Below are 13,283 nucleotides of genomic sequence, written 5' to 3'. Positions count from 1 at the left end.
CTTAATTAAACGCTGCTAGAATGGACCGGAGGACTATCTAAGTGGCCGCAGCGGGGTTTAAGTGTACCGCGAAGTGTCCTCAAGTTGTCCTGGTGGCGGCGGGCGGGAGTGGTGGTGGCAGTGGCGGTGTGGTGGTGGTGGTGCTTGTCACGTGCTAAGGCCCAGCGTTGTGCACTCTGGTTAAGTAACATAAGAAGTCACAGCGAGGTTCTGGAGTGCTGTGTGGAATGTGAGGAGTCTCTCTCTCTCTCTCTCTCTCTCTCTCTCTCTCTGTGTGTGTGTGTGTGTGATAAGATGCAGTGCGTGAAATATTCAACGTTTTGCACCCAGCTCATTTTAATCAAGTGTGGCTACAGGTGATAAGGGGGAAAGGTGCGCTGATGGCTGACACAAGAGAATGCAATGAGCTCTAGAGATATGACACGAGTATGAGTGTAGAGAACAGTGTTGAGATTTGCTTGAGGATACGGGGGCATGCAATAAGGTAGATGAGCCAATAATAGTGAGCAATGTAGCAGGAATATAGGAGAATACAGACAGGGAGAGAGCAAAAGAGAAGTAGATTGAAGATGAGGTGAAGATGGACATGTAGTGAAGGGAAGGAAGCAATAACCGTAACCAAAGTACGAGGAATGTAATCGAAAATACACAGACAAGGAAAGGACAAAGATCGGGAGTTTGGATATGAAGACGACAAGGGAGCTTTCTAATTAGCATTGTTTGATCGACAATGAAGAAATCCTCTTCCTTAATATTATCTAATCCTCTGCCAATTTTTCATAAACTTGGATTGAGTCGCGTCTCAGTCTTCGTCTGGAAAAACTAAACAAATTAAGTTCTTTGGGACGTTCATGATTAGTTTTGCAGTGTAGGAAGAGGAGAAAGAGGACGAAGACGAAAATGATGATGATGATGATGATGATGATGATGAGAAGGAGAAGGAGAAGGAGGAGGAGGAGAAGGAGGGGGGGCTGTGAAATGTCATGTGGTGCAAGGAGAATGAAGATAATGAGACGCGCTGTCAGAAGGCTGATTGATTGAATAATTAATTCGTGGTGGGGCGACGGCAGTGTCATGTGGCTGCGGACATGCTATTCATACTCGCTATTCATAGAAACTAAAAAAAAAAAAGAGAAATGTGGATTAGAGAGAGAGAGAAAAAAAAACACACTCCAGAGATAGAGGAGAATAGTAAGAATTGTAGTGAGTGATATTTTTCTTTAAGGCTGTGGAAGTATGTGAGCAGCTGTGCTATGCCTAAGCTCCTGAAGTGTGGTACAGTGGTTCACGAGACTCCCTTTTCCACCATGGGATGACGTGGCTAAGAGTAGAAATTATGTGTGAGTGTGTGGTGCTTTGTCTGGGCCACCCTGTGTAGGACTGCCGGTCTGATGTATAGATAGATCGGCAAAATCACAGGTCTTATAGCATTTTTATAGGTACTGACAACTGGATGTGTATAGATGAGGCAGGTAATGGTGTCAAGTTATTGGTGGGAAATGAGGGTGGCTGCGCGGTATGTGTCTGCAGTGTGAATGTAGTGTTACAAGTCCTCACCTAAGACCAAGAGACAATACCAGTATTAACAACTTTCAGTTTGGTCGTTAGCTTCAAGAACTTACGCATCACCACCACCATCACCACCACACCACCACATCCACCACCACCACAACCGCCATAAGTCTCTCATAGCACGCAGAATTTCTTCTCGTCACTTTCTTTTCAGTATTCTCCTACACACTCGTTTCTTCTTCCTTTTCCCCACATCTATTTTTGTACATGGCTTGGTTTTCTTGTTTTTCCCTCTAACCTTTCTTTCTGTCCTTTTCTTTCCGTCTTATGTCTTTTCCTGTAAACCAGTTCTCGTAAATTTCTGGTTATTTTTTGTTTTCTAGACTCCTCAATCCTTTGCCCACTTCTAATTGTGCCTTCGCCTACCTTTTTTCCTGTTAGGGATAGTTGTTTCCACATCCCCGCTACTTCTCACAGAACTATACACCGCAAAGCAGAAACAGACAAAGAGAGATGGGACTACTTATGGTGAGTACAGTGTTGACAACCTTATACTCGTCTGATTCAATATACCGAATTCACTATAAGACTCCTCTTCATCCTTCCTTTCATCCCTCGTCCCTTCCACCCTTGCATCTTTCACCTCAACCTTCCATCTTTCCAGCGTGTAATATCTCTCTCTCTCTTTCCCTCTTCCCTATCCTCGCTCCATAGCATCCTCACCAAGCCAGCCAGCCTGCCAGCCACGCCCCCTCGTACCCTGGTCCCCCGCCTCTCGTCCTCACCCCATATCAGCCAGGCTAGAGACTCATACCGTTTCATCTCAACAGGGCGAGGTAGAGGAAGCAATTTTGGCATATTTTCACTTTGGGAATATTCGTGCCATCGCTGCTGCCTCTACTTCAAAGGTTAGCGGCACTGCTCTGTCTGTGGCTGGCCTCTCTTCTACTGCTGTTGCGACCCGCCACTATGAATATGATATGTGTTGGTGTAGCTAAGAGGAGGGGAAGGTGATGCGGCCGTGACTCTGTGAGTTGTGTGATGGGCCTGGTGGTGGTGGTGGTGGGGTTGTGATTTTGTTGTTGTTGTTGTTTCTGTTGTTGTTGCTGTTGTTGCTGTTGCTGCTGCTGCTGCTGCTGCTGCTGTTGTTGTTGTTGTTGTTGTTGTTGTTGTTGTTGTTGTTGTTGTTATTTTTATCATTATTCGGTTATTATTACTACTACTACTACTACTACTACTACTACTACAATATCTATTGCTCTTTGGAATAGAATGATGTATAGTATGGTAGTTACACAGTAGTAGTAGTAGTAGTAGTAGTAGTAGAAGTAGCAACAGCAGCAGCAGTAGTAGAGGCAGCAGCAGCAGCAGCAGCAGCAGCGGCAGCAGAATTAGCAGCAGCAGTAGTAGAAGTAGTAACACCAGTAATAAGAACAAAAACAACAGCAATAGGAACAACAAAGAAACAGCCAACAACAAAACAAGTGAAAGCAAACCACGGTGGCCGCCACAGACTGACTGACTCACTGACTGACTGACAGGTGGGAGGTTGAGAGGTTCTGCACGGGCGGCATCTCGTCTCGTTTCGCTCTGTGTCGTGCCGTGCCGTATCGTGTCGGGTTTTCGTCCCCCAAAATCTAAGGTTTCGCTGCCCCCTGAGCGCGTTCCTCTTGGCTCAGCTTAGTATTGTTGGTGCCAGGCGAGGCTGCTTGGCGGATCAGGCAGCTTAAGGAGGATTAGAACTATTGCTTCCCTTTGTGTGTGTGTGTGTGTGTGTGTGTGTGTGTGTGAAAATGTTATCTTGGTCAATATCTATCTATAATTTTGTCTGTTTTTCTCACTGGGCGTTTTTTGTAATAATTTAAACAAAATCTCTCTCTCTCTCTCTCTCTCTCTCTCTCTCTCTCTCTCTCTCTCTCTCTCTCTCTCTCTCTCTCTCTCTCTCTCTCTCTCTCTCTCTCTCTCTCGTCTTCACCCGCGCCATCAAGGTCCCTAAGGAAAGTTTAAATTGGCCGGTAGCCTTCAGTGGCACAGGAGAAAATAAAGGAATTCCCTTTGTTTATTTCAGTTCTTTACTCTGTGCCTCGTACGAATGAGGGAACAGCTGACGGGCGGAGACTACAAGCACGGACGCACTCACACCCCACCTCGGAAGTCGCTCCTTCCTCTGGCTCCTTGAAAACTGACTTTGAGAGGAATGAGTGACTCGGAGATCAATGGTTGTCTCAGTGGTGGTGGTGGTGGTGGTGGTGGTGATAGTGGTGGTGGAATAAGGTTAGTATAGAGTGATGGAAGGAAAATGTGTGTGTGTGTGTGTGTGTGTGTGTGTGTGTGTGTGTGTGTGTGTTCAGTGGTCTTACTCCTGTTTCTTATCTTGATTTAAAGAAAAATAGCCATTAATTAGTTCACGTGAGGAGTGTTTTCCAGACATTGCACACGAAAAAATATATCTACTCTATTGATGAAAATATAAACAAGACAAACACTCTTAATTAAAATCTCAGTCTTTGGCATTAAAAAAAAAAAAAAGATAAAAATTCCAAAAGCAGGATATAATTTTTTTTTCAAAGGCTACAGTTTCTCCTCAAAAAATTTTTAAATCATGAGGAGTGTACAAAAAAAGAAAAAAAAAAGACACCTGATTCCGTATAAAAATCCTCATAATTCTCCTGTATCAAGAGGCGGACAGCGCGGCGACAGTGTCTGCAGATAGTAAAGCTGTGGACGGGAAATTATTGGCTCCATTATTCATCGGGAAGTTGAAGAGGTGTCAGTCGAACAGAGGGGCATAAGACGTGCGAGTGGTGATTTCTGAAACTCATTAAACAAGTTGCCGCTAACTTTTAAATCCTCTCCCATAATGAGGTGGAAGAGGAGGAGGAGGAGGAGGAGGAGGAGGACGCCCAGTACTTGTGAGAGCCACACTATCAGCCGAGGAAGGAAAGAATGACTGATTAACGAAAGAAACACACACACACACACACACACACACACACACACACACACACACACACACACACACACACACACACACTTCGAAAACAACATCTAACAAATCTTATTACCAATAAAACGTAATTCTAATAGTAGTTTTTAATATATCCAATACAACGACATCGATTTCATCATATTCTAGACGTCACTAAAGAATCTCATAGGGTCAAAGATGATACTTTTCGTTTTCATGAGAATATAAGTCACCTAAGTACATATCTATCACATTTACATCTTAGTAGTTATGACAAATACACTACTTGATGAGGTTTTGAAAGTTGCCTGTAGCCTCGTAAAATGTCAAAACCTTAAAACGCCAGTTCAGAAATGAGGCAGAACCAGAAAGCATGAATGAGCTCTTGTTAGAATCAAAAAAGCATACTAAGAGGCGAATAACAGGTGATTTGATGAGGTTTTCAAAGCTGCCTGCAGTAATGAATGGGTTAAACCTTGTGTAATGTCAAAACCTTAAAACACCAGGAATTCCGAAATGAGACAGAATCAGAAAATATCAAATGGGATATTGTTGGATTCAGAGAAGTGCACAGGAAAGAAGAAAACGTACCGAGCCTCAAGACAGGGATTACTTATTCATCCAAAGAGGTAAACCAATGGATAAAACCGTGAGAGCAGGATTCTTGCCGAATAAAGAACTTGCAGGAAATATTGGAAAATGCACCAGTGCGTCAGAAAGAATAAAGCGAATGGGGATGGACAGGACAAGTGGACAATAGAGCATATAACATGATAAAAGCAAAACTGACTGTCTGGATTCCAAAAGATACCAGGTGAAACAAAGGGAGGCCAAAAAGTAAAGAAATCAGATCGAAAAGTTTGCAGCCAGAACTTGAGAACTGGGTAGAGATAAGCGCTGTGCCGTGACTCGCGGGATACAGGAGTTCAGGGGGCTTCTGTTCAGTAATACACACAATCCTCCCACCCCACACACACACACACACACATGCCCACTCCCTTCCTTATTCTTGGGTACAAAAGACAAAAATAGGGTAACCAAACAGACGCGTCACATGCCACCGATATAAAACTTCTGCCAAACTCAATCCGTGGCAGCAATTTTACGTTGAATGCGATCCTTTCATCGGAGATCCTCGTGTACACCTCATTAACCTTTACTCTTCATTACATCAGCCTTGCTCTCATGATACATTTCGTAAAACATGCATTTCTTCGGTTTAGTTTTTTACCCGAGTACATACTAGTGGTGAAGCCCGTAGCGAAACAATTGAGTGAACGAGAAACAAAGAATACCAGACTCTAGGGTCGAGGAGCACCGTGAATACTGGGGCAATGGGAGGGCAGCGCGCCATTCGCAACAACACTAGCAAAAAAAAAAAAAAAGAAAAGAAAAAGAAAAAAATCCTGCATCAAGGTTCGACAATGGCAGTTTTATTTCCCGTGCTGGAAGCCTTGCAGGGAGCGGCGGGTTACTGGGACGGCCCGGGAAGACAGACCTAGATCCATCGCTTGCAGCCGGATGACTCAGGGCACTCGGGAAGGCTGTGTAGTACGTCGGGCCTGTAAACCACAACCCGGCCTGCCCAGTATACCCAAGACTGCTGCCTAATACATCTCATATTGGCTTATGTAACAAACTGACCAATATATCCCAAGCTGTTGAATATGCCTAAGAATGCTACCCAGCACATCACACCTTGCCTCAATGTCTCCAATACCATCCTTCTTAATGTGACAGCCTGGTCAATAAATTCAAACTAGGGTTGGCTAGGTAAACCCCAGTCGATCCTGCATAGTGTACCTTATTATATCCAATACACCAAACCTCAGCCTATTGAATACATCCCAGCCTACCTCCTGTACAGTCCAGTCTGACCAGTACACCTTAAACTTACCTGATGCGCACTCTACCCTGTCTAACAAATCACATTACTTTAGTGAACATTGTAAACTATTATACTTTGACTTAAATGAAATACTCCCAGGCAGACTTCTCCTTCTCCTTTATTCCACCCATACCACGATATCGGAACCTGAGCAATATTCCCAACCCTAACTGATATACGTATACGCCATCGTGTGTAACAAACAGCACGATAAATGTGAACTATACCCTAACCCTGAAAACACTCTTGTCACTCCAAATACATTCCACCTCTTCCTTTACTCCATCCATGTCCAGCTGGGCACTTCATCTATCTGTCATCCGATGCCTTGCTCTATGTCAAGAAGCAGACCACACGGGAGTCTTTTTTAAGTTATTTATCCATCCATTTATCCATCCACGTATTGGTCGATGTCTATTCATCTCTCTTTGTTTGACTCATAGTCCTGGTAAGTGCAAGTTTAATGTAGCTATTAACGTTCTGTTGATTAGGTCATATTTACTGCATGCAATTTTTATGTTTTATGCTCCAATATGCATAATCTTCTTAAATTTAACTACACTACGCACAAAAGCGCAGATCTCAGGTTAAAAATAGATATGAACTCAGCCCCGCACACACACACACACACACACACACACACACACACACACACACACACACACACACACACACACACATCCTGAAACTGCAAAGACACGTCGTTTGTATCCCGGTCTTAAAGAAAACATTACTTTTATCCAAGAGGAGAATGTACCTCGAGGAGAAGAGAGAGAAAAGTGAAAAATGAAACACAAGGAAAAAAAAAAAGCAGGAGAGGGAGGGAGCACTGGCAACTGTAGTCTCACATTCATAACGAGAAGAAAATTTCAGTTCCCCTTAAATTTGTGAAAATGCAGACACCATCCCTCCTTCTTCTCCTCCCCCTCTTTCTTCTCCTCCTCCCGCTCCCCCTCCTCCTCCTCCTTCTCCTCCCCTTCTTCTTCCTCCTCCTCCTCTTCCTGCGTGCTGGAGCTGGTGCGCGAACAAGTAGAGATGTTTCTTGTGGATTCTCTCTCTCTCTCTCTCTCTCTCTCTCTCTCTCTCTCTCTCTCTCTCTCTCTCTCTCTCTCTCTCTCTCTCTCTCTCTCTCTCTCTCTCTCACACACACACACACATATCTAATATTGACAATGACATTAATCAAGAAACAATGAGACCGTAATTACTTCATTTTCGACGAAGGCAAACAAAAAAAAATATCCATGAATTAATATTTTTTCCTGCGACCTTATATGTATGCGAGTGTGTATGTAGGTATGTGAGAATGTATCCATATGTGTGTGTGTGTGTGTGTGTGTGTGTGTGTGTGTGTGTGTGTGTGTGTGTGTGTGTGTGTGTGTGTGTGTGTGTGTGTGTGTGTGTGTGTGTGTGTGTGTGTGTGTGTGTGTGTGTGTGTGTGTGTGTGTGTGTGTGTGTGTGTGTGTGTGTGTGTGTGTGTGTGTGTGTGTGTGTGTGTGTGTGTGTGTGTCTGCTTCCCCCCTATTGGCTATAGTTTACCATATACCATCAACATGACCGTGATCTTCAAGCCATAATATTTGTAGCTGGCAGACATACACAGGCGAGCAAAAAGAGAGAGAGAGAGAGATAGAAGGAAGGGAAGGAGAGAAGAGAGGAAAAGAAGGTTGGACTGAGACCGAGGGGAGGAAGGGACGAGAGGAAGGGAGGGAAGGAAGGAGGGAGGGATGGACAAGCAGACAGAGGGAGGAAGGGAGGAGGGAAAGAATAGGTGGAGGGAATACGGTAGGGAGGTGAATAAAAGATAGGAAGGGGAAGGAAAGCAGAAGGAGGAGAGAACATACGAACGTATAAAACAAAAGAAGGGAGGAAAGGATGGAATGAAAGATGGAGGGGAGGAAGGAAGAAGGAAAGCAAGGACGAAGAGAGGGAATGAGAAGGGAAGTGAAGAAGGTTAAAAAGAAAGAGAGACAGGAGAGAGAGTGAATGGAGGTAGAGATGAAAGAGGAAAGGAAGGAAGGGGAGAAGGAAACAGTGTGAGATAAAGAAGAACAAAAAGACAACGAAGGGAGAAGGAGGGATGGGAGAAGCTGAGAGAAGATATACAGATGAATAGAAATAGAGATACCAAGAAAGGAATGAAGAAAAAGAGCAAGGTAAGAAAGAAAGAAAGAGATAAGCAGTGAGAAGATGGGTGAACGGAGGCAAGGACGGAAGATAAGTAAAAAAATAAACCGTAAGAAGGAACAGAGACAAGAAAGAAGGGAAATAAGATGAAGGTCACGAGGAAAGCAGTGAGGAAAAGCAAGAAAGGGAGGATAACAAGAACGGAAGCTTAGAAGGGAAGAAAAAAAAAAGGGATAGAGAGAGAGATACGCAGATGAATCAAGGAACGGACAGAAAGGAGAAAGGAAAGAGGGAAGGAAGGAGGAAGGACGTAATCGGTGAGAAGAGACCAGAAGGAGTCTTGTGGGAGGAACAAGGGAACCATAACAACAAATCAGTCACAAAGGCAGCGGCAGACTGGCAGACTCAGATCATCTTCAGCCATAGCGTCCTCCTCCTCCTCCTCCTCCTCCTCCTCCTCCTCCTCCTCCTCCTTCTCCTCCTCCTCCTCCTCCTCCTCCTCCTTATACGTAATTACCAGTTTAGGTGTTGCAAATTAGATATGTTCGATGTGAATAGTCTGTCTATGTCTATCTGCCTGTCTATGTTTCTCACCCCTCCCCACCTCTCTCTCTCTCTCTCTCTCTCTCTCTCTCTCTCTCTCTCTCTCTCTCTCTCTCTCTCTCTCTCTCTCTCTCTCTCTCTCTCTCTGGTTGGTGCATACGTGGTTCCCTCTCGCCTCGGTCCGTGTGTTTGTGCTGTACAAATGCTAAGAGAATGACTGCTGTAACTCCCGTTTGTTCCTGGCCAGGGTCGATATATGATGCAGACAACGCACTAGTACGCAATACACACCGGCAGCACACACACACTCACACACACACACGCACACACACACAAACACACACACAGACACACACACACACACACACACACACACACACACACACACACACACACACACACGTGCACAGTGGAGCGTGTCGTACACATTACAAAACAAACAAGAGCTCTGGTAATGCTTTGTTATGAGACACACACACACACACACACACACACACACACACACACACACACACACACACACACACAGAGAGAGAGACCGCATCACCAATCAATATAAAACATAATGAGAGCAAATGATGTGGGGGCGCCCTCATTACTGCGCCTTTTTGTCTGTATTTGATCGCTATTACTATAGACTCACGTAGAGCTGCCCTTGGGATGGGGTGCGATGGGAGGTGGTGTGGGTGAATGGGTCTGTAATGGCTGTAATGGTGGAAGAAGGTGTGGGTGACGGGAGGAGGTGTGGGTGAGTAGTAGTGGAGTAGTGGAGCGAAAGATATTTGTAATAGGTGTGACTGAGGAAGGCGGAAAAGATCGAGCGTGATGCAGGAGGTTGCTCTGCTGTGGCGACTCTTATAAGAAGCAGCTGAAGGAAGGAGTGGTGGTGCACTGTCAGTATTAACTCCAGTAATCTCAGTCTTAATAATCTTCAGTTTTAGTAATCTTCAGTTTTAAGTGTTTCCTTTTTATCTTAAGTATTCTGATCTGCTATTCTGTTACTCGTCAGGTTTTATAAGGAGAATCAGCAAATAAGATAGTCTAAATCTTTCAGTGTTTGGTATATTGTTTCTCAATCACATTTCCTTTTGTTCCTCAGCCGTCTCTAAACATCATACTGACTATAGAGTGGAAAACTGGAAAACCTACTATTTTATCTATCTATTTATTTTCATTCATTCATTTATCTTTGCGTGTAAAGGCTTGTATTGTTTTCAGTCCTGTGAATCGTTATTTATCGCAGTGAAAGTGTTAAAACTGAAGGGAAATACAAAGCACAATGGCATGGAGTGCAGCTTGCAGATGACACGACTTTTGATCTCTGCTCTATATAGCGAGCTTGTAAGGGTGGTATTAATTGGATGAGGATAGATGGAGACATGATTGGAAGAATATTGTGAAAAAGATGCTGAGAGAGATTTTAATCCGAATTTTCATGAAGATTATTTTCAAAGGCCACGGAGATTATCATTCGCGTTTTCATGGATATTTTCTTATTGACGATATAGAATCTTTGTCATTCTCTCAATAAAATCATAAAAAAAAAATCCTTGAATGTTTCGAGGTAAGTCGTCCAAACATTTGAGAATATAATTTTTTGTCATTATCACTGTGAATGGATGCCAGTGAAGATGGTGACGGCAATGGTGCAGAGTTGAATGTATGAAGGCGGACGTGAGGAGGAGCTAGTTGTGTGTTGTGTGCAGAGAGGCGCTTTCCACTGCACTGTCATATTTCTCCTAGTGGTAGTTAGTGCAGAGTAGTGTAATCAAACAGGCCAGGAGAACCACAAAGGCCTATTGCTGTTTGCTATCCTTCGTAATCCTCTGAAGTCTTTGTGTGTTCGTGGTTAAGTGGAGTGGCTGGGAGGTGAGTGTGATGATGGACTTGGAGTGTGTGTGTGTCTGTGTGTGTGTGTGTGTGTGTGTGTGTGTGTGTAGACGTGATAGAGTGACTGGTGTACTCGTGCGGTGCGGGACTCTATGAGGGTTGTCAAGATCGAAATGTTCGTACACCAGGTGCTTTCTATCGCGGTCATGATGTGCAGGTTGCCTCAAGGTCACACACTGCGTGCCCCTGTGTGAAGCGGACAGTAGTGTATGTGTGCAGCATTGCCATCTGGTGGAGAACAATGAGGCAACAACTGCAGACTGAATAGGAGTGAATGTGACTGACTCGTATGCTTCTCATGCACTCGTGTCATTAACCATCCACCTAACGAACTATTTATATACAGAGTACTAAGATGGCCCTTAGATAATATGCATTATAACAGAGCTTCCGGTACCTAAGTGTATATGCGTCATTAGTACTGGTGAGGCGCAGATGCAATACCCAAGCGGCGGTGAGTGAGGCAGTGACAACAGCGTGACGCAATACACTCATGCCCGGGCTGCTGACACATTCACGCTGGTGCTACACTTAGTGCCCCTCGCGGTGCTCTGACGACGAATGACATGACGGTGTGCGAGGGGCTGTGAGAGGAAAGGATATTTACCTTTTAAGCTTTGCTCTCTTCTTCTTGAAAGCTCTCTTGACGCGAATGAGGATGAAGGCTGCCGTGCCGAAGCTGACGGCAGGAATCTTCCCCTTGGAAGGGGACGAAGGGGGGTTCTCTTCTTCTTTGTTCATGATGGTTGAGGCGACGGGACGGGCCAGGCGTTGCGTCAATGGAAGGAAACAAACGGGGCAACACAATTACCCCTGGAGCCCCTCAGCCGCCCGCCCTCGGATGCCACAGGGGGTGACAAGTGCCATCACGGAGGATAACGCCTGACTTCCTTCCCGCCGCCCTGGCCGCCGCTGGTTTATGCACAACACGCAGCACATTCACTTACACGACACACTACAGTAATACTCTCGGCGCTGAAGAGTATCAACCGCTTAATAATACCTCAAAGGCCGCAGCAGACAACCAGACACTCGTGGCTGTGATACTGACTTCGACGAGACGGGTTACTTGAAGGACAGACAGCCTGACGGAAAGTGAAAGCCAAATCTGTCACCAGAGGCAGACGAGGATAAGTCACGACCTAAAGGAGAATGAGAGTAACTCTGGCGATGCTTCTTCCACCAGGTGTGCTGGGCCTTGGGTTACCCTCGCCACACCACCACGCCGCTAACCTTGAGGTAACACTGTGGTTTGCTTAAGTTTAGATGACTAGTGTTTTAAATCACTGAAATACGTTAAGTCAGACACAAGTTTCCCAGCACGCAGCTGCTGGTTGCGGTCGAAGCTGCACAGGCTAACTTTCGCGACAATGCTTCACCACGAAGAAGGAAAACTTCCACCAAGCTGTAAGTTTCAGATATCTACGGTAAGAAGAGAAAGAACATCGTTGTCACTAAGATTAGTGATCACTGTATCCGTTATGGGAGTTGTGTGTCATCAGGGGGAAGAATACATAATCTTCCCCTTGTAACTTTTGTCAGTCCTCAAAAGATCACTGCACGCAGGAAGGAGGCGATGTCCTCCCGGCGATGTCGGCGGCTGTGTTCCTGGTGACAGGTGTGCGGCGAGCCACCACGGGGGTGGGCGCGGCGTCACCACCCTCCGAGCGCCTGGCGAGAGGCAAGCAAGAATGGAGTATGTTGGTGGGGGGGGGAGAGTAGGAGGCAGGAAGAGAGGTGCTCCCGGCGAGGCGTCACCACCGGTTCTGAGGCGGCAAGGCGTCCAGAACCGCTCCGCCGCCGCCCCGACCCAACCCGACCAAGCCTGCCAGCGCCACCACCCTCCGCCGCTCCCGCCCCATATCACCCCTCCTACTTTATTGCTATGGCTCTCACCCTCCCGTTCTCACACTTCCAGCCCTTCCTCTCTTTCTGCTCCTTTCCACGGGTTTCCCTTTCCTCTTATCCTCCTGACGTCACTACTCTTCTCTTCCTCTTCTTCTTCTTTCCTCTTCCTTACTCCCTTACATACCTCGAGGCAATCTCCAAATCCCCTCACTACCCGCCTCCCGCATTTTCCGTCGTGGTTGCTTTGTTCAAGGTCAATATTTTGTAACCTCCCCCCAACCCTAACTTTTCCCTCCCTTGGTCAACAGTAGTGTGGCATGATAAGACCCGGCGCCAGGGCAATGACTGGCTCCTCGCAGCGTCCTCACTGACCATGATACATTCTCGCCCTTCACTTCCCTCGCGATACACCTTCGTTCAGCTCATGAAGTGCCACACAGAAACTCTACTGATAACACTTGTATCTCTGACTTGAATCCAACTTAAAATTCTACGCCAGTGCTGGAG

At 45.6% G+C, this 13,283-nt stretch overlaps 1 protein-coding gene across 6 annotated transcripts in view; it reads right to left on the bottom strand.

Moving 5' to 3' along the window:
* Positions 1-12,863, bottom strand: part of LOC135114267 (ankyrin repeat and fibronectin type-III domain-containing protein 1-like) — a 283,842-nt gene extending 270,979 nt beyond the window's left edge. For 2 of the 6 annotated variants that reach the window (XM_064030129.1, XM_064030130.1), the window contains exon 1: positions 11,536-12,861. In XM_064030129.1, coding sequence (XP_063886199.1) covers positions 11,536-11,669 — 134 coding nt within the window. In that variant the 5' untranslated portion in view covers positions 11,670-12,861. Of the gene's footprint in view, positions 1-11,535 lie in introns of all 6 variants that reach the window. The other 4 variants (XM_064030132.1, XM_064030133.1, XM_064030127.1 and 1 more) reach the window with 3 other exon arrangements.
* Between the last annotated feature and the right edge of the window lie 420 nt (positions 12,864-13,283).

The sequence above is a fragment of the Scylla paramamosain genome, chromosome 27 (genome assembly GCF_035594125.1).
Source record: "Scylla paramamosain isolate STU-SP2022 chromosome 27, ASM3559412v1, whole genome shotgun sequence".
Taxonomy (NCBI): Eukaryota; Metazoa; Arthropoda; class Malacostraca; order Decapoda; family Portunidae; genus Scylla; species Scylla paramamosain.
The sequence above is the reverse complement of the archived record's forward strand: the minus strand, read 5'-3'. Positions and strand labels throughout refer to the sequence as shown.